At 37.7% G+C, this 26,579-nt stretch overlaps 1 protein-coding gene across 1 annotated transcript; it reads left to right on the forward strand.

Annotated features, from left to right (window-relative positions):
- Nucleotides 1-202: 202 nt before the first annotated feature.
- On the forward strand, nt 203-25,324 carry vwc2 (von Willebrand factor C domain containing 2). Its single transcript, XM_026224353.1, has 4 exons — nt 203-1,217; nt 4,804-5,554; nt 7,727-7,856; nt 24,289-25,324. Exons 2-4 carry the CDS (start codon nt 4,886-4,888, stop codon nt 24,438-24,440), a joined length of 951 nt encoding a protein of 316 aa, XP_026080138.1. The 5' UTR covers nt 203-1,217; nt 4,804-4,885; the 3' UTR covers nt 24,441-25,324.
- Nucleotides 25,325-26,579: the final 1,255 nt, after the last annotated feature.

Here is a 26,579-nt window from a genome sequence, read left to right on the forward strand (position 1 = left end):
CTAAGTAGTAATAGTAATCCTATTACTTATTACCTATAAATAGTATCCTATTTTTTTTCTTTTATAGGTAAGTCTGCAATCATTATAATCAGATCAATAAAAATCAACATACTGTAAGTCTTACTGTAAGAACTTAATAGTAAATATCAGCTTTAGATCAAATAGTTCAAATCTACTGTATTGGGTGGATTAGGTTTAAAGCCCAGAGTATACTTCACTTTTTATGCAAATAAAGGGACCACATACAGTGCGCATGATGCAATTTGCGTAATCAGAACAGTATGTGTGCACTGTATGCGCACCACTATGGAAAGCCAAAAAAGTGTGAATTTTAAGCGTCTAGAGAACATGTTGTGCATAGAATAAGTGTTTTTTATGACACGTAATTTACACGTAATCGTCGTGAAAACAACGCGTAAACAACACGTATTCTACCTTAAACAACACGTTCTAGAAGCGTTAAAAATTGTGCGTTTTTGACCCTAACAGCCTTCCATACACCACTCGATTTTTGTAACCGCGCGTACTTTGTACGCTCAAGTGTAGAGTTATGATAAAAGCTCAACAAATATTATCACATACACACACAAAAAAAAAAAAAAAATCCATACGTGCATGTGTTCTGATTTCACTGTTCCTTCCTGAAAACATCAACTACATTCAGCGCAAATCGTGGCAGAAAAGTTCAGTTCTCATGTGCATTTCCATCAGTTTTATACCTGCACATTCAAATGTATCTTTGTCCTCAGAATCTCGCGATCAAGGCCAGCACAATAATCTGGAAAACAGACACGCTCATCGCCCATCTCAAGACGGATGTGAGAATGGATAGGCTGTGTCAAAACAACATGAACGAATGATTAATCAAACAGTGAATTGTGTGAGTCCAGTAAGAGAATGTGCCACCTGGTGGTCAGAAAGGTGACGCGCTGTTTCCATTAAACTCCTCACCATGTGACGTAAGTCTGCCGGTTTATGTTTTTTTTGTCACTGATGCTGAAGAGTCCACTCCTTTCTTTCAGTTCCCCGGCAAGAGCTGAGGAGACATTAACAGCCCTGACGTCCTCGTTAGTGGCAACATTAAAACTAAATTTCCTATTTCCTGAGCGCAGTTGTGAGGTGATGAGGAGTGTGCGGAGACTGATGAACGAGCCTCGATATCAACTGTGTGACAACTATCCACACAACACATCAACCACACCGACGGAGAGATGCAGGTATGGACATCTAGTATGTTTTAACGCTTCTTAATGACATTGTAAAGTTTCAGTTTAACGTTTAAGGAGAGTCCATATACTGTTCTGCATGACCGATGCGCTTAAACGTGCCCAGTATGAACAGCACTGACATTAACAGGCGCAGAGTTAAGTATGATATGGATAGATACTCGCTATGTTTGGTTTCCGTGAAGGCTTTTTCTTTGGGTTACGTTACGTTGATTAACTTATGTGGGTGATGTGAATATTAAGGATAAGAGCTTCTGCAGACAGTGGTTTTGCATCTGCTTTGTGTCGCATCATTATCTACGCCTCTTTTTCTCATTCTCAGCTTCAACTCCAAATGATTGCCTCGGTTATTAAAGTGATTCTGCACCTGAGATGTGACACTTTCTATGGTTTAATGTGAGGCTGCAGATGTGATTTTCGAGTGGATGTGAATGATGCTGTGAAGAGCACCTGTGCATTGCATCAACAGGCTCCACAGCCCACAGGGACTGGAGTTGGGATAGCTGCATGCATGCATGGCTTTTTATGCTTAAATTCGAGTTTAGATGAACAGTTAATGATGTAATTTTAGTCTGAAATTGAGTGTTTCACATTTCATGAGTTAGTGTACATCTTGTTTGATGTCATATTTTTCCACTCAGATTTTTCCCTCCTTGATATTATTTCCCATCATCCCAACACAGTTGTACCGTTTCGGTCTTATAAAATGCTTGGCCTAGCATCGTATAAAATAAATGGGACTTTTCACTATTAGCATGGCTAAGCTTGTTTGTGTTCGCGGCCTTTGGATTATGGAAGGCTGTGTGGTGGACAAATTGGAACGAGGAGCGAGCTACCAGTGTCTTTAAATAACTAAATAACTAAATAAATTTCAACCTTGGTGTTTCGCCAATCCAGGCGCAGCTGTGTAATTTTACCTGTAACGGGGATTGAGTTTTCCGAAGTTAGGTTTTGGTGATTCTTTCCTCAGGCTTCATGATCACTCTGAACGGGTTTCTCTCGCGACTTATGAGTGAGAAACCCGGCGTGGAGTTGGAGCCGACTGCTCCGATCCACTTCACACTCCGGTTCTAGTCCGATTTTTCATTTCGCTTTGAGGTTTGCCTTTGTGGTACGATTTTAGTTGACAGAAAATAAATATATTAAGTAACTGACCAATTTTTGACCAACACATAAGCTCATTGATATTAATTAGCCTATAAGTGTATAGGCTAACTGATCTGTGTATAAACACAATGTAAATTTAGTATAAGATTTCTGTGGTTCAGACAGGCTGTTGTTGTTAAAGTTGATGCAATGAAAATTCTAAATACATGTTAAATTTAAGGTGTCTGGCGTCATTGGATTCAAGCTATTTTTGAGTGTACAAAACATCTCATTTTATTGCTTGATATTGCAACTTAACCATATTATCTTAATTATGAACAAATTGGTTTGTAGAGCAAACAGTTTTACAATTTACTGCACTTTGTTATTCTTTATTGTTATTTCCTTACAGTGGAATCAACAATCATTTTGTTCCACAAGCTCAAATGTATCTACCTCCACTTTTGAATTTAATTCCCACATTTCAACATATAATTAAGAACCAGCCGACAGAAATCAAGTCCCCACCTACTTTTTTGTTTATTTTTAGTCCGATAGTCTGCTACAGTCGGATGTACATGTACAAGAAAAGATCTTTTGCTACTTCCGTTTCATTGTTACTTTAATATTATAGCATAGCTGTGATAACCTGCCTTGTGCATATAGCATAATAAAAGCCATCACATCAGCAATCATACTTGTGTGATGTTGCCTAAATATTTTTTACACTGACCCCATCCCCCCCCCCCCATCTGAATCTATTTCACGATTAACCCCTTCGTGTCATTTAACAGATTAAATTGAAGTGAATTGGTTGTGCTTAGCTGGACAGAAAATAGAGGAGTTATTAAAGTACTTGTGACTCAAGTTCCCTTGAGGCAATTTACTTTCGTGTCCATCACCCCCGTGAAAATTGATGCGTGGAGGTGGGATTGGAAGATTGCTGTCGCTATGTGTGATAACACCCGAGGCCGTCAGCCTTCACACGTTTCCAGTACGGGAAAGTTGTACATCTCTTCAAAAAAAAAAAAAAAAAAAAAAAAGGAGAAAATAAATGATTTAATTAATTATATATATATATATTTTTGGTTATTTTCTATTTTGGCCAATATTCTGAACAGTCTATATTACATTTACTTTTTACATTTACATGTACTTAATTATTGCAAGTGATTACTTAAAACTCTTTTTAAAATTCATTATCAATCAAATCAGCTCCTTAAATGTGAGTAATTCTGCAAATAGATCAAATAAACAATTAATTGAGTTAAACAAATGCAGTAAATTTGAATTAAAACAACTATCAATCTTATTAGTTCTAAATAAAAATTTGTAATTATAACAATAATTTATTTAAATTACATAACTGAAGATTTCTTTATATTTTACATTTTATCCATCTCATTTATTTATGAGAAATGTATGAGTGACTAAGAGCATAGCCATTGTTGTCTGTTGACCACATCACATTAACACTCACTACACAAACACTAATAAAATGAATAGCATTTATTAAATAAATGAAAGACCTCACAGACGACAACACTTGCTACATGATAAGGTACAATGCAATCATAATCATTCATACTCTAATGTATACTGGGAGGATAGTTAATGGGTCTGAACCACAAAAACTATTGTTGAAAACTGGATTGTGAGCAAAAGCAACATTTAGACAAGCAAATTGATGGTGGCTTATTTAAATTGTGGTCAATTCAAGATGTCTAATTCAAGTTTGGTCAATTTATTGCAATCATTGAATGATTATGCTCATTAGTTGTTAGTAAAAATTAGTAGCTATTATTTCAGTCTGCTCAACTTTGGTTAAATAAAACCACTTATGTTAAATACCATTTACGTATTATATTTTCATGAAATCTACAGAAGCACAGAATCAGTTACAGCCTGCACGACTGCAACTTGACTGAAGAATCATTGAAGGGGTTTTTAAAGGAGTGTTGTAGATCACTGTTTCTAGTGTTGCACTCCTTAAGAGAATTGATTTTTGGGTCAGTTGTTTCAATAGCTGCTGTAGCCAACTTCTCTGACAGATGATCCATTTAAGTCATGTCTGAAAGATTGTATTTATGAGTTGAACGACCATGATTACATGTGTAAAACACTAAACTTTCTTCAAAACCCCAATTTAGAATTTGAGGACATGTCATTGAGAAAATATGTCGGATTCAAAGGGTGCAGCATCTGTATTTATGGGAAATTTGTTTGTACAAAATATGACATTATTGTACAACTACAATAGGATATATAGCGATTCAATTAACAGCAGCTTCATAAATCAAATAAAAACATAAAAAAACAACACCACATCATATTGGATCAATATAGTACCATATTGATCCAACCAAAGAACACGTCATAATTACAGCTTCCCAACTCATAAATACAAACTTCCCAGGAGGAACTGAATGCACTATAATATTGCATTGCCCCTGTCCATGGTGCTGAACTCTGCAGTTTGTTTCTTTTACAGATGTAACAATGCTTCTGCTGTACTAGACTCTACCTGCAATTTGAGGATTGTAATGTGAGTCCAGGTGCAGTCCCGTCATTTTATGCTGGTGGAGAGGAGCGAGATGCTTCACTCGGCTGCCATGACAACAGGACTTATCTTTGTTAGCTGGCTCTTGTATACGAGCGCACGGGGCAATCCCATTGTGTCGGTGCCAGAGGGTGGGGAGAAAGAGCGCTTGGAGCGCGTTCTGACCCAGGCAAAGGAGGGTGCACTGAGCCCTGGTGCAAAACAGCGTCTGGAGGAGCTGAGTAATCTTGAACTAGAGGGGATCAAGGGTGGGAACAAATCCAGTTCTAGCAGGACCAGACCCAACTTGAGTTCATTGAGACGAGGGTCCAAACTTCAAGTCAAGACCCTCGAAGCCTGGGGTGAGCAAGAATCACTCAAGCAAACCGAAGAGGTACCAACGGAAGAGGCCAATATCTCTCTGGATGCGATCGATGAGTATGCATACCCCGATTATAGGGGGAAAGGCTGCATGGACGAAACGGGGTTTGTGTTTGCCATTGGGGAAAAATTCACCCCGGGACCCTCCACCTGCCCGTGCTTGTGCACAGATGAGGGTCCTCTGTGCGCCCAGCCAGAGTGTCCAAAACTTCACCCTCGTTGCCTGCGTGTCGACACCAGCCAGTGCTGCCCGCAGTGCAAAGAGAAAAAAAACTACTGTGAATTTCGAGGAAAAATCTACTCGTCCCTGGAGGAGTTTAAGGTTAGCCCAACACAATAAGCACTTCATTATCCATATCCCAGCTTTAACTTTGGTTTATTTCTCACTTTTATCTGTATTCAACAGTCAGGAGTGCCCGAGTGACCTTTTTTATCGTTACCCCTATGAATCTCTGTTCATTATTGAGTGGAATTGAATTTTTGTGGTCCAGTGGAGTTTTCTGTCCAGTTGAAGAAATCTAATGTGTGCACATCATGTCTTGATTATATATTGATTCCAGCGAGCCAAAAATGAGATTTCAAAATTGCACATTTTTTCATTTTTAATCCATCACTCTTCCTCAGCCCCAGTCTTTCCCCAGGGAGGAGGCTTGCATCAAGATGAAATATTGTTTTTCCTGCATTTTCTGCCCTGAAAGTGTGAAGAGTTCAATTATTATGCAAAACTAATGGTGACTTATCTTGCTTAGGCTGTTATGTAAGAGAAGACGACAGGTCTTTTTTCTCTGTAAGGCCCTATTATGATGCTCTCTAATTTTGCCTTCAGTGAAAAAGCGCATGTCATCAGTTTCAGAGTTAGCAGCAGGTGCACAAATGATTCTTTTTGAACTGCGTGTCTTGCCCCACAGTGTAGCCAAAGCCATTAGCTGCTTCTACAGCTTGTGCTCTTGATTCAATTTGCATTGGTTCCTCCTCCTGTGTCATTGGAGTTTTTTCTCCAAAACACCTGAGCTTTATGGCAAGCAGTGAGATTTATTAATGCAGAAGTCAGCATAAACACTTTTCACAAAGAGTGGTAATGACCAAGCACTGAATTTATTGGTTCTGCTCAGCCGCACCTAATGCATATGCAGACTGCAAAGGTAACAATTAAACCCTCGGCAGAACGAAATGAGTCCCGGTATCATATCTGTTTAGCCCCACAATACGAGCCTCTGAAGGAATCCAGTCTCACCTCTGTTGAACTTTTCAATTTTAGAAACCCCCTGTGAATTTTTCTTTTTATTTTCCATAACAATTGGAGGTGACACATTGTCCTCTGTTTGATTTGTTGGAGATTGTCTCAGGAGATACTGTGTGCAGAAGGGTCTTTTTACAGAAATGCTAATGCCAGAAAAGTCTTCTGTATTTTATGCTTGAAAGCAGAGAAGAAGCAGTGAGCAAAACTGATCGTTTGTTCATACATACAGTATGTCATTTCGGAGACATCTGTAGAGACACATGAATGCTTGAGAAATCCACTGTGTGACAGAAAGACTCTGAATTTATCACATGAATACAGTTCAGCTTAGGTTCATAAAATGCATGTGGCTGTTTCTTCAACTATGGGCATTTTGTGTGCAGTGGATTTTTAAAAATTAAACCCTTTTTGTGCTTGCTACTTGGTTTAATTATATCTTCTTCTCCAAATTCACTGAACCATCATTTCCACCGCATCTGAAATCACCATTCATGAAAATGATGGTGGTGGAAATGACATCTAAAGCATTAATGGAAAAAAAACTCTTTCCCCTACTAAGGCTAATTTCATAGCTGGCATTTTTTATTTCGTAGAGATACAGACTTTTTTACAGATTCTTTTGCATACTTCGACAGAATGCAACTGCTAAAAATATTGGGTAACACTTTACTTAAAGCCTTCATGTATAATGCATTATAAAAGTAGTTTTAAGGCATTAATTATGCCTTGTAATACATTAGCAGCTGACTTGCTGCCTCGCTGACTTTGCAGGCAGTGTAACTGTTTAATGATCTACAATAAAATAGAATGAGTTTTGGTGATAACTAAACGGATATTTAATTACTATAATACTGAATGGAACACAGAGGATTGTGGGATGTCAAAGGCAGCGAAAGATATCTACACTGCCTAGCCTGCCTTCAAAAATTGATCAGATGAAGGTATCTCATGAGACAGGAAGTGAAGCTGGCTAACTTTGGATTTGGATGTGGCTTGATGCCTCCCTACCATGGAATGTGTCCTCTGAATGCAGCATTTTTCAGTTTATGGGATGCCGTCCCGATTATACTTATCAAATCATCGTTACACTATGCAATTTAAATTCGGTTTTAATTATTTACGACAAGCTATAATGTATGACGGAAAACATTATGAATAATTAACATTAACGATGAGTTAATGAGTTCAGTGATTGTAATAGTATAAAGAAGGTCGCTACAGAAGGTTTTGTCTCTCATCTACCTGTGTTTCCAGGTGTCTCCATGTGAGAAATGCCGATGTGAGCCCAGTGGAGAGGTTCTGTGTTCAGTGTCAGCTTGCCCACAGACCGAGTGTGTTGATCCGAAATATGAGCCTGACCAGTGCTGCCCAGTGTGTAAGAGTGGTAAGTGGTCATGTTCTTCCAGCCTTTCTCTCTTTCTTTCTCTGTTATTCCTCCTCATACCTCTCAAACCGCCATCCCCTGAACCGCAAAACCCCCGCTGTGTCCCCCAGGAGCGAGAGAGAGGTAGGTTAGAATCGCTTCTGTAAAATGACCACAGAGACTTCTGTCCACTTCACCCAATTACTATACCATGAAGAAAATTCACAGAAAGCATGCACAGAACCGCAGAACTCACCGCCTCTCGTATGGCCTACGTGTGCATCCATCTTATTGTTCTATAATAGCCAGTTTACTTCAGTGAGGTGATGCAAACCCGAGGAGATCATATTTGTCTGCAGGCCTTTGTTTAAGATAGTTGCCGGCATGCATTATTCAGACAGCAATAGCACTAATGAATCTGCAAAGTTGCTCTGCTTGTTTCCAGGAGGTGAGGTGATTAGCGCAGGCAGGTGTTTCGGTTGCAGTCTGCTTTCGCCAGCCCTAGGGCACAGATGATTAAACTTTTACACATGTTTTTTTTCCCTCCATTTGGCTGCAAATACAGAAGTATAAGGTACATAAATGCACTCTCTCATCAAAGCGCCCACTGCAGAGACGGAAGTATTTTCAAAGCCACTCTACATGAAAAGCACCCTTGCACGGCAGCCTTTTTTTGCTCCGGTACAAAATCTAGTGAGCTGCCTACAGAAGCAGCATTTTAAGAGATGTTCGTTGCGCTCCCGACAAGGAATCTTGAGATGCCTTCTTTTGGATGAATTCTTAGGCAGAACATTACGTGCATACTTTGCAGAGAAGGCAAACCTATAAGGCAATGTATAAGGCAAAACAAATCCAAGATAGTGGACAAGGTGTTGATGATCAATTATTAATTTTCAAAATGTTCATTCGCTATGGAAAAGTTATTTATAAAATGGTAACACTTTTTTTGGAATAAATATGATTTCTTAATATTATTTCATGTATTGGCTATCAAGAACAACTAATAATGAACAACAACTGGTTGGTTGGTACAGTGTTTTTGGCTGTATTTAGGCTGTATCTGTTTGATATACTGTACAAAAATACTGCAAAATCTGTAATATGGGGAAATATTATTCCTAATTAACTGTTACTTATTGTTTGTGCTGTTTAATATTTTTGAGGAAACCATGTTTTAAAATCAGGATTATCAGATGAATAGAAAGTTTGAAAGAACAGCATTTATTTGAAGTAATTTTTAACAATTTTGTCTTTACTGTTACTTTTGATTTTACATACTTGTTGAATAAAAGTATTTACTTTTTACCTCAAAAAGTAAAATAAATTTAACTGACTCAAAACTTTTAAATAGTTGCTTTGGTAGTAGAATTGATAGTATTGATCATTGTATTGATCACTTAAAATACTTGAGCTAATGCTAATTTATACATAAAAAAGCAAAAACAATATGTATGATTATGTATAAATTAACATTGATCAATATTAAGAAGTGCTGTAGAAGTATTGTTCACTGTTACTTAATGATACCAAATGCTCTAAAGGGGTCATGAACTGACTGTTTTTTTTATTTTGTACTGTTCTCTGATGACCACTTATATGTTATCAAGCTTTTTACATAAAAAAAACTCATAATTTAGAAGTAATAGGCTACTTTCTGTCCTGTATTAACCATTCAAATCGGAATGCTCTGTTTGAATAGGTGTTTTAATTATTGTAGTTTCAGAAGTAAATCTAACGATTGGCTTACAGTTGTCTATGTTTGACAGCCTGCATCCTTCACTGGTTGATGCTACACTGATTTATAGTAGGTTAAAAATGCATAAATACTCAGTACATATCAAACGATCTGTAATAACAGACAAAGCAATAGTGATCACGTAATAAAAACGATAACCCACACTGGCATTTCTAAAAATCCCAAGTCAAATTTGCCTTGTTTATAAACGAATCCGCGATAAAATGAAGTGAACAAAGGAACACGTTCTTACACTTCATTAAAAATACAGTTCATCAAATAAAGTTTGTCGTTTGGTTTCTGCGTAGACCTGCGTTTACTGCTCTTTTCATTTACCTACTATACGTGTAAATTGGTGGGCGGAGCTAAATAGGCAGCGATGTAGAAGCAGGCGTTGATCTTCATCGGTGGAGGCGGTGTTTAGCATCACTATTACATTATAAAGTGGTACATTCCACAAGCTGTTGTTTTGGCAATTTGGCTTCAGTATAAGCTGTTTTTAGATTAACGAGAATGTTTTGAGTCCTGAAACTTTATTTTAGCACAGTGACCTGTTATATGTAAAATGAATTATTTAATTGTAATAGTGCGCTGTTAGTATACTGTGTTAATGAAATCAACTGAAAGTCGAACGAGGAGCGCTACTTGTGTGATGAAAGTCTAGATGCTACCTATGTAGACAACAGACAGCGAGGCAACTCGCTAGCTTTCTGAATAGACCTTTTGTCTGCCTTGTGCGTTCTGTTGTTCTCTTTTTGGCCAGAGGACTGTTTTTCTGGCGGGGGGAGGAAAGAAAAGCAGTGACCTTGGGTTAGTGTGTGAGTGTTCTGTGATTGGAACACATTACAATGTCTTGGGAGAAGTTTTCTGAATCAGTGTGGGTTATATAGAGCTGTTTGAGATGCTTTTAGACAGCATGTCCAAGACTGTTGCTTCTTGTGTATGCCTGGATCCTGATCTAATATGGCACCGGCAGCCACGCTGCCTCCTTCAGCAGAAAAGAAATGATGACTTGGTAAATGGATCTCTGACTCGGGAGCTAAACTCTCAGCGTAGTGTGGACAATAGGGGGAAGGGTGATGTGGGGCAATTATTTTAAAGAGCACACATGTTTAAATGAATCATCTTGGCATTTGCTGAGATGCCGCCAAGACTCCCTGATCCAATATCTCAGTTGGTGTTTGGCTGTGAGACGGAATCCAAGGAACAAAAGCGGGCCAATTTCATCAAGTCGTGCCGTGGTGAATTCAAACAGTTTTACAAATGTATGTGCACACTCAAGCAGTCAAGCTGTGTGGTTTTATGATGGATTGGAAACATTTTTGCTCAACGCACAAGATTACAGCCGCCTAGTGATTTCACGGCGTGCCGTAATACCGTGACTCGTCTCGGCTTCGTCGCGCTTGCCAGGTAGTCTGCAATTTGATTTCATCTGGGAATTGTTTCGATAGATAAAATCACTCTAATACTCTGTTTGTGTTTCCTGTGGTTCCTCCGCATGCCTTGTGGGGGTGGATCACAGAGAGACGCGAGTGCAATGGGTGGCACCTCTGAGGCTTTTGCTGTGAATGTCTGAGGTACAAAGACTCCTGAACAGATGCAGAGCAAGAAGCAGCCAGATGCTCTGACCCCATGAGATTTGCACTCTTCAAAAAGTAAGACTTCAAAGCTTTGCGCGGTGACACCGTAGGATGGGTGCAGGCTGTGACAGCTAGTTCTAACATGGCATCTGATGAGGATGATAATCACATACACAAACTTAGCGTTTGACAGGAGAACACCAAGGAGGCCATTGGCATTGTTTTTAACGACTGATACTGGACCCCTTGGAAGTACATGATTTCAAGTCAGGCATAGAGTCACTTTTGAAGAGCCAGTCATTTGAGCCAGAAATGTCAATATTGATCACCCTGAAGCCAAAACGATATTATGCCAATGTCGATGGGCTAATAGCGCTGCAAGAACATCTGGGTAATGCTCCGTTAACAATCCCTGAACGATCTGAATTCTGTCGATGTTGCAAACAGGATGCAGAATTGTGATTCAAATTTAAATTTAAGGAAGAATAATTCAATTGAGTTCAAATAATTGTATGTTTTGACTTGAAAAGTAATGATTATCAAGACCAGCTTTGAATGATGGCTTGTTAAAGCCATATTTGGACATTTGTTAAACAAAACCAAACAAAAAAACCTTTTTAGTTTGGAAGATTTTTTCATAAGATTTGTTATATTTGATTTTGTTGTTTGTTTCTGAATATTTACAGATGCATGGTCAAGGGTTTTAGTCAATAAGATTTAAAAAAAAAAAATTTTTTGGAATGGAACTAATACTTTTATTTAATTAATCAAAAGACAGTTTGGCAATAATTACATTTAAAATGTTACTAAAATAAAATTGTAAATAAATGCTGTAAATAAATGAACTTTCTTTTTTATCAAAGAATCCTGAAATGCATCACGTTTCCACAAAAATATTACGCAGCACAACTGGTTTTGACCTTGATCATAATAAGAAATCAGAAATCAACATATTAGAATGATTTCTGAAGGATCATGTGACACTGAAGACAGAAGTAATGGCTGCTGAAAATTCAGCATTGCATCACAAGAATAAATTACATTTAAAAATATATTAAATAGAAAACTATTATTTTAAATTGTAACAGTAATTCAGAATATTACTGTTTTTACTGTATTTTTGATCAAAGAAATGCAATCTTGGTGAACATAAGCGATGTCTTTTAAACATTTTACTGCCCACAAATTTTAATGGTTGGATGGATAGGCAGTTCAATAGAAACTATCCTAAGTGGTGATGTGAAAATTAACAGCTGATTTCAGATGGCTGTCACTGGAAAAAAATGCTTCTTTGCATCAGTAAATGTATCTACAAACAGAGACTAAATTAGCATTGCTAACCAGCTAAAGCTTGACCCCTTGCTCAAAACAAAACTTTTTCAACTTTCTGTGTAAGTGACATGTCAAATAAATCAGAAGGAGAATGATTATTTAATTGGTACCATTAAGAGTCAATTACCATCTGATTGACTGTGCCTTTGTATGAAAGACCGGCCCTTTGAGAAAAATGTGGTGTCTAAGGGATGAAATGATAATAGCTGCAGTAGAAATGGGGACTGTCGTCTTCATTTTGGTTGGCAGACTTGACACTGAATGGGGAAGCAGTGAGGAGAATCGATTTCTAAATGGGTTGCAAGCATTCCTCTCATAATCATAATCTTGTGCTCGGTTCACGCTCACCACGTCATACCCAGCAGGGGCTACAAAAGCCTCCCCCTCCGAACTGTTTTAGCTCAGGTCACAGAAAGCACACAATTCAAAAGACGTAAATGCTTGTAATTTGTTCGGTCATTAAAACGCCTCATCATTGAGCTGATTCATCTGTGGCCAGTGTCAGCAGCTTGCAGAAAATGTAGAAAACAGTGCAAGGCCACCTACATCTTCAAGGCCGGTGTGCACATTTCATCCTATTAGCAGCAGTTTCATTCATTATAAAGGGGTCCTATTATGCTATTTTACAAAGTCTTGATTTAGTTTTGGGTGTGTACTAGAACAAGCTCTCATAGTTGTTTGAAAAACACATTATCTTTCACATATTTTACACTATTACAACACCTCTCTCCCCCGTCTGGCATGAACCGCTCAAATAGTTCCTGCATCAAATGAAGGCCCGCCTTCTGAAATACGAAATGTGCTGTGATTGGTTACCTTTGCAGAACTTGAAAGCAACATTACAGACTAACCAATGTTGAAAAAGTGAAAAAGCATAATAGGACCCCTTTAAGTGGTTGTTAACGCGTGAAAAGCACAAAGGGTGCATAAAGCAGTCATGAGGGCTAATATCTCTATTTGTTGCTCATGAAGAGTAGAGGTAAGCACCTCTTTCTTAGCTGCTGAATGAAGTATTATGTTCCCGTGCAGAGCGCTGCATGGGTCTGTTGTTGGAGGAGTATGCTTGGAGACACTTGAGGAAGTGCCATGGGGGGAGATGAAAGTGAACGCTATTGCTAATATCCACCCCAGGCAGTTGTTCATGAATATCAAAGAACATCTGTGAGGAGCTGCAATGTTGGGACTCAGAAAGAAGGGAGTGAAAAAACCCATCCTGATTCAGTCATAGCACTCCCGCGCTCTTTTCTCTCACTGAGGGACTGTCAGTAAATAAGAAACTTGGCACTGAGTGATTCTTTTGAGTGCTTTTTGCTGCTTTAAGATTCATAGAGAAAGCTGCAGCAATATCACAAACTCCCAAAGATGTAAGACCCTCTTTTAGGTAAGGATAAATGTGATTTATAAGGAATTTTTGTGTGATAATAAAAACAGCATCAACAGGTCGTATAATCTTTAACCACATGCAATTAGTCACTATAAAGCACATAACTGCCTATAGGTGCTGTGAATGAATCAGTGTTTTTGAACAAACAAGTGAGCAAATGGTGTAAAAAACTACAGAAAAACAAGTATACAAATAGTTCTCTTTTTCTTTCAAGTACTGGCTCTGACAATGAATATTTTTTCATTCACTGAATTATACTTTTAAAAAGCATAACAGTTTTCGTTTTTTCAAAGGCTCATGGAAAGACTCAAATTGGCACTAAACGAATCATCGTAGGTGAGTTGTCTTTGACCTTAAAGGGATAGTTCACCAAAAAAAATAAAAATTCTGTCATTAATTACTCACTTTCATGTCATTCCAAACCTGTAAGCCCATCGTTCATCTTTGGAACACAAATTAAGATATTTTAGATGAAGCTACAGGAATATTTTTTTCAGTGCACAAAGGAAACAAAAATAACTTGATTCAGCAATTTCTTATTTTCTGTGTAAGACGTGGTATGCGTATGTGTGGTATTCTCATAAAAAATAGTTTTGTTGCTTCATAAAATTATGGTTGAACCACTGATGTCACATGGACTATTTTAACAATGTCCTGACAACCTTTATGTGCCTTAAAAGTTTCAGTTGCATTGCTGTCTATGGAGGGTCAGAAAGCTCTTGGATTTCTTCAAAAATATCTTAATTTGTGTGTGAAGATAAACAAAGGTCTTCCGGATTTGGATGGATATGAGGAATTAATTACAGAATTTTAGTTTTTGGGTGAAATTTCCCTTTAAGTGCCCTCCGAAGGCAGTGGAAAAAGAAATGAACCCACCAGTCTCTGCTCATCACTCCAGCCTAAAAGGATTTTGAATAAAAGTTAAAACTGGGACATGTTACAAGGTGTTCATGTACGTTTAGTTGCGAATGTGAATCAGTTGCAAGTTTCGCAGCAAAAACAAAAAAGGGGCGAAGATTTATTTTTTTTATAAATAAATGTTCAGTGACCATGCATTGTAAACATGCTAACACCTGCTGGTGTATTGATTTAACCAGCTGAAAGAATCTGTGGACAAATCAGTTAATTAATTTGAACTAATCTTTTTAGGGAACTCAAAAGAGAGTCATTGAGGTGAATCAAAATATCTTGATATGTGCCTAATACCTTGAATGTGTTACAAACATGAAGAGATGCTTTTTATTTCCCTGTAGTCCTTTCCTTTTTGTCCACCTCCTCTCATGTGGGCCATCGCCTTGGCAACGTACAGGGAAAAAACCAGCCCTCTTCTAGAAGGGCTCAGACACTGGGGTCACTGCTAATCTGAGGAGGTTGTAATAAACATTTCGAGCATGAGCCGAAAGCCCTGAAAATCCACCTTGATGGGGGGAGAAAGGGATCACTTGCATTTTCTCAAAAAAAAAAAAAAAAAAGAAAGAAAAAATTGGAGGGAGAAATATTCATGGGGGCTTAAGAGAGGCCCCGGAAATCACTTTCAGGCCTCAGCTCATCTCAAATACTTCTTCTTTTTCTTTCTTCCTCTGGAGAAATATGTTCGCCCGGATTTGTTGCGCTGATGGTTTTATCCATTTGTAATGGGGCTTGATGCTCTGCGATACTGAAGGGGAGAAGTAGAGGACAGTGATTTTATATGCACAGCACCTCCAGCTCTCTGTACTTTCTCTTGAAACACTATTTTTCCAGTCTTTTATGCCCAGGAGATGCGGGAAAGTAGGAGAACAGGATTTAAAAAGCAAACCGCACAGATAGAAGTATGGATTTAACAGATGTCTGAAATCAAAATGCCATGCATTTATGTCAAAAGCATCTTTCTCATACATGAAAGCTCAACAAATTAGAAAGAATCCTGGGGCCGGATGCACCAGCTGTGTGTAAGTGTAAGCTAAGCCTAGTTTTGATGCAAAGTAACAGCATGCACACTAATAAAATATTTTCGCATTGCACCATTAAACTTGAAGTGTTGAACTCTATATAAATTAAATATTTACATAAAGAGTAGTGGTTGGAATGAAGTAGCAAACTGACTTAATTGCATAATACTTCAATTCTTTAGAAATGGAAATGTTAACGTTGACACTTATTTACATATTAAGAGAGAGAACGTTATGTGAATAAATTACTTGGTTAGCGGCTCTTCAACACAAACCTGACCTAAACAGCACTCATCTGTGTACAAAGGACTGTGTTGTGCATGTCTAATAAAATCAATTATGATAAAAAAATTATAATTAAAATTCACTCACCCTCATGCCATCTAAGATTTGGAACAGATTTAAATCCCTTGCTGACCAACGGATTCTCTGCAGTGGATGGGTGCCGTCAGTCCAGACAGCTGATAAAAACATCACAATTATACACATGTAGTGCTGCTCAGTTTAAACCAAAATCAGTATCGTGTGCTTTTTTTTAAGGATTCTTTCTGTTTCGTGATTTATCATGTTTTTTCCCCCCTGTCTGTGCCATCAGAATGCATCAAACAGTTGCAGAATCACTGCATTTTAATCACGCTCCAAACAGATTGTGAGCAGAATGCTATATGTAATATGAAGAGTTGATGTAAATTAAATTGCATAATTTCTAAATCTGAAGAAAAACATAATGGTCTTACCTTAGCTTTGTTAAACTATACAGCATAAAATATATCTGCACAAAACAAACAGCAGATGGGCTGAATAAGAGCGCAAGTTCACTGCTCCATACGGCATAGCGTGTGACTTATATTATGAGAATGTTGAAATCGTTCATTAATGTTTTAGTGAAGTCCATCCACTGGCACTTCCAGAATAAAATATACCCCTGCAAATCTGTGTATATCTTCTCCATCCATCCCAGCCCAGCTGTCATATCCACAAAAGTAAGTAAATTTAGTTGCATTTATAATGCATACATACTAAAGAACTGCATTAAAGGTCTTTCCTCTTTACTTATTCTCAGAGCAGTGTTAGCTATGATCCCGGCTCTTTCAGAGAGCATCAGCTTTAATGAGCTTTAAAAGATCATGTCATTTTCAGGATCCAAGCTTTCCCTCCTCCTCCTTTGCTTTTTATCTCAATTACCACTGTACCATGGGGAATGCAATTCATCTCTGAATGGACCAAAGTCTTTAATGGTGCTCTCTCTTGAATTTAGCCTCTACAGCAGCGCTTTGATAGGCGGCGAGGATAAGGGTCTGCTCAGCATGATTAAACACTTCTCTCCGCTGCCAGAAATGCAGCATGCGTACTGCTTCACTGCTGTTTTGTTTGTTGCTGTGTACCCAACCCGTTTATCTTCCCCCCAATCCTCTTCATCCTCCTTCTTCAACTTTCTCTACCCCCTCTCTCTGTGTACCAATGATCACATATAATGCGACAACACATAATCATGTTCTGTTATGCAACAGTTAAACATACATGGCAGCAGTATTAACACACATATAGTACAGAGCCATAGGGTGATCTGAGATCTAACCCATCAGGATGAATCAGCTGTGCCAGCTGCTTTTACTTCCACAGTCTTAATATTTGGGGGCAGGAATCTGAAGTGTTTGCTCTGAAATTATTATAAATATGGACTGGATGACATCTTGACAGCACTGGCCAAATATTCAAGATGATTGATGTGGCCGCATTCTTTTTATGTAGTCTTCCATCTCCTATGATAATGTCTTTTAGAGGCTGAATACCAATTCATCCTTGTTTTGGCGGTGTAAAAAAGGGCTAAATGGAAGCTGCTCTTAGGTAGCATTTCGTATTAATGGCATAGTTTTTGTATTCATTTTGTTAGCTTGACAAAGACGCTATTACGTTTTTGAGGTTTTTTATTTTTTATTTCTTACCTGAGACGTAACATTTAAATTCTAAACCTAACTACATCCACCAAATTCAGCATAGTCCTGCAATCTGTTCCGGCAGTTACTCAGTGCTGAAGAGTACTATAACTTCCATTGAAAAGTTCTGACTGAAAAATAAAAGCCATTTTACACAGCATGTTCTCGGTTTATTATCAATGGAATGGATGCAGCCAGAGCTTTCCAAGCTCATTCGCAAGTATCCTGCTGGTGTGCACACGGCACATGATCATATTTTTCATCTTCTCATGGCTGCTGCATACTAATAATGCATTTAGCTCTTATATGTACAGTAGTTCCCAGAAGAATAGCCATACATGTGCAAAATCTATTCCTTGATTTTCCACATAGTGGCAATCACTAGGGAGTAGTGAATGAGTAAGTGATTTTGGACAGCAAAGGTTCACATCCAATCAGGGCTCGGCTTTAACTTTTTTTTTAACACACAACCACTGTGGCTTGTGGTTTTCAAAGTACCTAGCCACTTTGCATTCAAATGCCCACAAATGGAAAAATATGGTTTATATGAATAAAGTTGATTATGGCATGCTAAAATATGACATGACTTACAAGACATGTTTTACAATTTAGGTACAGGTGTTCACAAAAACAAAATATTTTATAAAATAATTCACATTTTAGCCTTTAAACCATTTTTTAAGAGAAGGGATGAGTAAAAAATATAAAATATTAGGCTACATTATTATTATTTAATTTTTTTGGAAAGCAGTTGTTTCGATTTTTGGAAGCATTGCTTGTGGCCAACCCACCGGTTCACATTTACAACTGCGTATATATAAAGAGAGAGATACTTTATCAGGCATTACAGGTAAAATGAACTGAAAATGCCATTGAATGTTTTCTGAAGATAGTCGGTTCCTGTCAGAGGTGCGTTCATTTAAAAACAGCTGTACAACATTTTGACTGAAACGTGTAGCTTATATTTATTTAATTAAATCACAATCTTTTGAAGTTTAGCCCTCACATTAAGACATATCTCTTTTTATCCCCAAATTTAAGATCTTTAAATTATAATAAAGACTTCTATTACTAAATTCAAGACTTTTAAGTTTGCATTCTGTTCTACGGGGGAAAACATTTTATAGAGAAAAATTGTGACCCTGGTGTTATTTGGTGTTAGTGTGTTTTTTTTTTTATTAAGACTTATATATGAAAGTCAAATGAATATGCTTTCCATTGATGTGTGGTTTGTTGTGATATGACAATATTTGGCTGAGATACAACTATTTGAAAATCTGGAATCTGAGGGTGCATAAAAATCTAAATACTGAGAAGATTGCATTTAAAGTTGTCCAAATGAAGTTCCTAGCAATGCACATTACTAGTCAAAAATTAAGTTTTGATATTGACTTAATATCCTAATGATTTATGGCATAAAAGAAAAATCGATAATTTAGACCCATTCAGTGTATTGTTGGCTATTGCTATAAATATACCTGTTCTACTTATGACTGGTTTTGTGGTCCGGAGTCACAATTGGAATGGATACTAGTGTGACAGGTAGTGGTGCCACCACTCAATTACAAAAATAAAGCATATTTTCAAAAAACCTTTGCAAACGCCCCTTACACTCATCACGCCATAACAATTATTCAGGTCCTCACAATATCTTATTACTTTATCTGGGGCTTGTCAATAAAGATATAACGTGACAAAAACATAAGCTTTGCTCGAAAAGAATCTCAGGAATTTGGGAATCTCCATTGAAACCCAAATCTCAAAAGCTAAAATGTTTACTCTTGTTTTACTCCTTTGTCTTTGCATAAGTCTTCAAAATTTGGCTCTATTGGTTGAGCTAGAGATTGACAGATGTGAGTGAATCACTCTAAATGTTTTGATGGTTCCTGGGAGGCATGTTTTCACTTTTGGGGGAGATAAACCCATGAAATGACCTACTTAAAAAAGCCAATGAACAATAAACTAGGTTAAGAGAATGTATGTTGACATAAACTTCACCTTTAGCTTTAATAACTAACATTTACACGCAGCACAGAATGCAATATTTACTTATTCTAGCATGGGGCTGAAGCATGATACCCTGTTTCACACCCCCAATCATTTATAAGGCAAATGAATGCAAAGCTTGCTACCAATCGTGTACTGTGTAAAATGCCATTAATTCCTGCTTGAGCTTTCAAGCTGTGTTCACCAAACTCAGCACAGTACTTCAGGCTGTTCTGACTTAGTAGGCTTTATTTTTTCGAATTGATCAGATTTGATTGTGCTGTAGTGAAAAGCCTTCCATCCATACATTCACTCAAGCTTTAAACTATTCAAACATTTAAAGCAAGGTTTTGTCTAGTTAGTGTTTGAGTTTGTCATGACAAACTGTATTTTTCTAGATAGTGTAAGGCTCCGAATGCGACAAGCCATTAAGTGTTTGTCCTGAGTCATTTTAGACCTGCATGGTCCAGTGCATGATGTGGCATTGCAGTGCCAATCTATCATCCACTGGCTGTAGTTGGATGTTTTCCTTTTTGCTTTTGTTCATGGTATTTTTGCCTTTACAGTAATAATAGGCCAGTTTAGACCAGACAGTAGCGTGGATGGCTGTTTACTGACACAACTGCTTTCTATGTGACACATACACATGCACAAGCCACTGTGCCATGGCTTTGAATACTGTTGCTTATAGCACCTATACAGTACTGTGCAAGAGTCTTAGGCCACTAGTATTTTCACCAACAAAAAATGGTTTAAAGTTAATTATTTCTGCTGTAGTGTGTAAGTAGTAAATATCAGTTTACATTTCCAAACATTATTTTTGCCATTTAATGTAATAATCCAGTGAGATTTTTGTTTGCACATGGAGTCCGACAGCAGTCAGTGCTCCACACAGAGATCTGATCTCTCCATCATTAGTCTGTCTGGAATAACATGAAGAAACAGAACAAACTGAGACAGACTCAGTCCAGAAGAACTGTGGCAATATCTCCAGGATGCTTCAAGAAACCTACAAAACTACCTGAAAAACTTTGAGCAAGTACACCTAGGACAAAAGCATTTTTTAATGCATAGTGTGGTCACACCATAGGTTGATTTAATTTAGTTAAGTTAATAGAAGTTAAGTAATAAAAGCTATTTATGGCATTATTTTAGATGGCATACTCACTTTACAGCATTTTTACACAAGTGCCAAAACTGTGCACAGTACAGTAGCTTTGCAGGTTTCTTGAAGCATCTTGGAGACATTGCCACAGTTCTTCTGGATTTAGTCTTTCTAAGTTTGTTCTGTTTCTTCCAGACAGACTGATGATGGTGAGATCAGATCTCTGTGTTACAGACTCCTTCTGCACACAAAAATCCCACTGGATTATAACATTTAATGGCAAAAATAATGTTTGGAAATGTAAACTGATTTTATGACACACTACAGCAAAACAGAAATAACTGACTTAAAACCATTTTTGTTAATGAAAATAGTAAGACTTTTGCACAGTACTGTATATTTTATACTATATCTTTTTTATTTCTGTTTGCCAGTGTGTTGGTTTCATCGACAGCTATTTGCAGAAACCAGCTTTATTTTCTCTAGCAAGTCCTCAAAAGCATTATAGCTGGATTCAGGTTTAAACACATACGTTTGAATAAATTTTTTACATTTTGAAAGAGCATTTGCATAAGAGTAGTTAAAAATGTATGCAATGGAAGAGCTTTATGGATCAGCACACTAAAGGTTTGAGTCTGCACTTGTGGCTTGATAAATGTGGATGTTACACAGAGAGCTCAGCAATTACTCCTCTATGAAGTTATGATACAGTAATGTTTTATGGAAGGCCTGATATTGAACTGTGAAAATCTTTAAAGTTACTATTGTCCTATGAAACATTTAACACCATTATAATAAAGACTGATTGCCATCTATGTGTTCAGTAACGACTGCTGTCAAGATGCCAAGACTGTCACAGTCATGGACTTTAGTTTGGTCATTCGCAGTCTTTTAGTTTGTTGGTCATTACTTCCTGTTTCCTTGTTTGAATTCCCTCTCCTTGTTTGTAATCATTTGTGTCCAGCTGTGTTTGATTTATAATCTCATTTGTGTTGTCTGTATAAACCCTTCCCTCACGTTCAGTTGGTGTTCAGTCACCGTTATGCTGTTGTTTTTGCACCCTCTGTATGTCTGCCTAGTTGGATTATTCCGTAAACTTGAGGATATTGGAATTCATTTTTTCTGCTGTCATAGTTTTGCCTGCAAGCAGCCGTGACAAAGACAAAATTTCCCTTCAATGAAGTGAGCTGCATTAGAGATCCTCACTGCAACCAAAATTGTCACAAATGCGGCAAAATATTTGCAATAATAATTTATAATCCATTCACAATTGGTGACAAGTGGGAAAGCTTTGTGTGAATCTATATTCAGTTTTGTTAGATACCATCTTATGCATACCTGTGTTGAATGCCAATGAAAAAATTACTCTTATGAACTGGTTGTTTTTAATGAATAATTTGAACAGATTTATCAGCTAACAGTTTGAATCAAATTCAGTGAATCATCTAGAGCTGTCACTGGGTTAACAAGTGACTCCATCACTGAACTGTCAGACATTTTTCATGTCCAATACAAAATTATCTGAGAATCATTAGCTGGAAGCTGCACCTAGTTCGTATATCTCTTTATTGGCTTATTTCTAATTAATCAGATATGGTCTGTTGCAAACCAGTGTTGAATACCAATGAAAAATTACTCATGAAGTGATTGCTTGATATGAGGTATTTATAAAGATTCAGGAAACAGACTGAATCATTTAGAGCTGTTACTGAGCTCACAAGTGACTCCCTCACTGTACTGAGAGTCATTTTTTAAGTTCTGTAAATGTCATAAGTAACAATGGTGTTCAAAATAAAAATGTAATTATTTAATTAATTAAATGATTGGTTATTGATTAAAATGATGTCTAATTATACCGTTGGATTAACTGTATGTCAAGTTTTTTTGGGGGTGACATTGTCACTATGATCAACACTGCATTTGATGTTTATATGGCAGAAATATTATCAAATTTAGTAAATTTATACTAAATAAAACTAGAATAACACCATGGATTTTATACCTTTATACAAAATTGTTCCTCTGTCACATCTAAAGCAGAACTGACTGAAGTGTCTTTATTAAAGGGGGGGTGAAATGCTCGTTTTCACTCAATATCCTGTTAATCTTGAGTACTTATAGAGTAGTACTGCATCCTTCATAACTCCAAAAAGTCTTTATTTTTATTATATTTATAAGAGAAAGATAGTCTGTACCGATTTTTCCCGGAAAAACACGAGCGCCTAGATGCGTGACGTGTGGGCGGAGCTAAAGAATCACGAGCGCCAGTAGGCTTTTGAGTTGAGAGCGTTTGGAAGCTGTGACACAGATCCAGAGGCTGAAATTTAACAAGAGCAGCATCAGCAAAGGCGTCTCTATGTGGTATGTACTGAAACTGTATATATTTGCTTAGCGGTTTTGGAAAATGACTAAGTTCCACTTTATGTCGTCTTTTTTTTTTTTTTTTTTTAAGCTGTACATGTGGAAAGTGCAGTTTGATGACAACATCGCATGTTGTTTACTTGATATGCTTACGCGCTGATAGCTAAGTTAACAACACAGAGATATTTGAAGCAGTTTTACTCACCGCATGCGGTTCCAACACACGATCGTGACCCTTTTTCGTTGGGACTGCATTATCCTTAAGAAATAAACAATGTGCAAATCCGGGGTCAAACTGGGCCTTGTTTGTAAAACAAGCATCTTCGAAATTCAGGGATCAAACAAAAACACTTGCACAACTCCGTTGATGCTCTGTAAAAATAAACTCCATCCACTGCTCCCTTAATGCTGTTTCTCTTTTGGTAATCTGAGCAGGGTTTTCTTGCCCTGGCAACCAAAAACACACTTCTTTTGTGACATTTCGCGACGCTCTCGCTCTGATCAGTGAAGTCTGTTGTGCTCTCAGTGCTCTGCTATACGGAGCGCGCGCTCTTCCGGCAGAAGTGCACTTAGGACCCATATAAGGAAATTCCGCTCCATCTAACGTCACACAGAGCCATACTCGAAAAAAACTTTCCGAAACTTGTGACAAACCGGAAGAGGTTTTTTTGGAACAAAAATACTCCTTCAAACGTACAACTTAATTTTTGAAACTTTATCCATGTTTAGCATGGGAATCCAACTCTTGAACAGTGTAAAAAACTCAGTATGCATGAAATAGCATTTCACCCCCCCTTTTAAGCGATTTTATAATTTATCAACTGAAAAATCATTTGGCTCTTACAGTAAATATTCAATTCATATTTTCTTTATTTGTCTGCAGCCTTGTACATGCAGAAAAAGAACTGACTCGGGTCATAGTATTGTGCTTAGATTGACTGCTAACTTGAAAACATCATAAAACTTACATGAGGTCATCTGACATCATTTCAGCTTGATCCATGACAGTTACTGCCACTCAAATCCAGGGCTTGCAGTTGTGTTTGCAGAACTCAACAGGCTTTCTCTCAATTTGATGCAACCTCTCCCATCTCTCCCACAGGGCCAAACTGCTACGCGGACACAGCGGTGATCCCGGCCGGCCGAGAGGTTAAGATCGACGAATGTACCATCTGCTACTGCACGTACGAGGAGGGCACCTGGCATATCGAGCGGCAGGCCACCTGCAGCAAGAACGAGTGCCAGCCGAGCTAATGCTTGAGACCCTCAGCCTTCACCCGGACAGCTGCGGAGATCTGGATCACCCGTCCCAGCTGTGGTCCGTATGGGCTCAGCACGGCAGCCCTGAGCCTCACACGCAGCCAAGACACCGGCATCGTGTGCCGATACATCCTTCGGTCATTTGTGACCGTTCATGACTATGAACTCAGAGTGTCCTGTAGCATGCAGCGGATGGGCGTATTAACCTGGGAACAAATCCAAGGGCCAGGGTGCGAAACGCTACTTTCCTCTCGCTACCACGGAGCCTCTGAGTTGGCATCGAGTCATGACGAGTGATGAGATTCATCCGTTAGAATTACATGTACTGTATAGTCTTAGGAGGCATGGGGTTGGATTCAAATATATTAATACTTCAAGTTTGTATTGAGATTTATAACCCATATAAAGGATATTTATTTATGTATGTGCTGGTTTAACGATTATTATTGGATTCAGATATCTGATTTACAGTGAAATGATATTTTTTATAGCCACTGTATTTTGATATGCTGTAACGTTTTAATACCGGATCAGCTTCAGTCGGTCTTATTAGAATGTATAATGCACCTACAGCTGTCAATGTGTCTGGAGGAAAGGCTTCGTCAAAGACTGTCAGGAGTGACACGTAACATCTAACACAACGTCAGGATAGTCAGCAGAGCAGAATGGATTCGGTCTCCATTCAAGGAAATCAAAAACAGAAAAAAAAAAGCTGCTTGCGGATGTTTGCATTTATGTTAAGTCTCTATTGTGCTCTTATCTGAGGTCCGTTTTGCTAAGACGTGTTTCTATGTGTACGTGTTTTCATGTTTCAAATAAATCATTACACTGTGTACGCTTGTTTGTGAGTTCGACTCTGATGTGAGTTCGTCTGAGGTTAGTTACCATTTTTAAACACGGGGCCATGCTTGAAATGTCAAGTAAAACATGACAAATGGCACAGATTTCATGAGGAATATTGAACCAGGAGGAGTGTCCGATCGAGTGGCTGGGCCAATAACTGATGGTTTAAATTTAGCTGTGTCAATAAAGAGCTCTGTATTAGCATTTTGCTTTCAAGCCACTTAACCCCAGGTCTTCTGTTCTTGCTGTCAGTGTACTTAATTGCAGTTTAAATAGCACTGGGTGAAAAGCAGTGTTATTTTAGTATCAGTGACTCAATTAGTTGAATCAGCTGTTTTTGTGTTTTCCATTTTCAATTAAAAATTTTGTTGTGTTTTCGACATGTTTAGTTTGTTTGGGAACACTTTAGTTTAGGGACCAATTCTCACTATTGACTAGTTGTTTATTAGCATGCATATTACAATAATTTAGGCTTTTTATTAGTACTTAAAGAGCACATATTAATGCATGAGGCAAGGCAAGGCAAGTTTATTTATATAGACTCTGCCTTAACCCGACATAACTACTAAAACAACCTGCTATCAAGAAGCAACAAATAAGAAGTTCACTGAGGGAAAACTGTTAGTTAACAGTGAATATGTATTCTCTAATCTAAAGTTTTACTATCTATATAGTTTTTAGGTTTTTTTTTAGTAAACCTAAATTAAAAATGAATGTTTGGTGTATTGCATGCAATGAAATATTAAAAGAAAATAATCAAGATTTTTATTATTATTATGGATTTTTTGTATTAGTTTCCTATAATAACCCTGGTGAAAATCTCCTGCAGAATGACATATAAATATGTAATATAAAGATGATGACTGGAGCCCTGGAAAATATGAAACTACAGTTGTTACATATAGCTGCAGCAATGTCTTCATAATCTAACCCTTTAAAATAAGTTTAGTTGGTATGACCTAGATTGATTCTGAAATACAGAATATTTTTTTTTACTGCCAGTTCATTTAGATGTTACCACTTGAAGCACATTTTTAGGTTACCTGACAAAATGTTTTACAGTGAGAGCAGAAGTGTAAAGTACTGGGAATCATACCCAGCTCGGATTTGCTTATCTGAATCAAACTCCCGCCCTGGGGAAACTGTCTTGTTGAACTTCATCACACTGAAGAAACAACAGAAGCTAAAAAGATCCTCCCAATTCTGGTGTTCATGAAAGGAAATGGGAAGGGACATCAGCTGCATTGCAGCGTTTCTCAGTTTTTTTATGTAGGATAATGATCACAGCTT

Source organism: Carassius auratus, chromosome 38 (genome assembly GCF_003368295.1).
Source record: "Carassius auratus strain Wakin chromosome 38, ASM336829v1, whole genome shotgun sequence".
Lineage (NCBI taxonomy): Eukaryota > Metazoa > Chordata > Actinopteri > Cypriniformes > Cyprinidae > Carassius > Carassius auratus.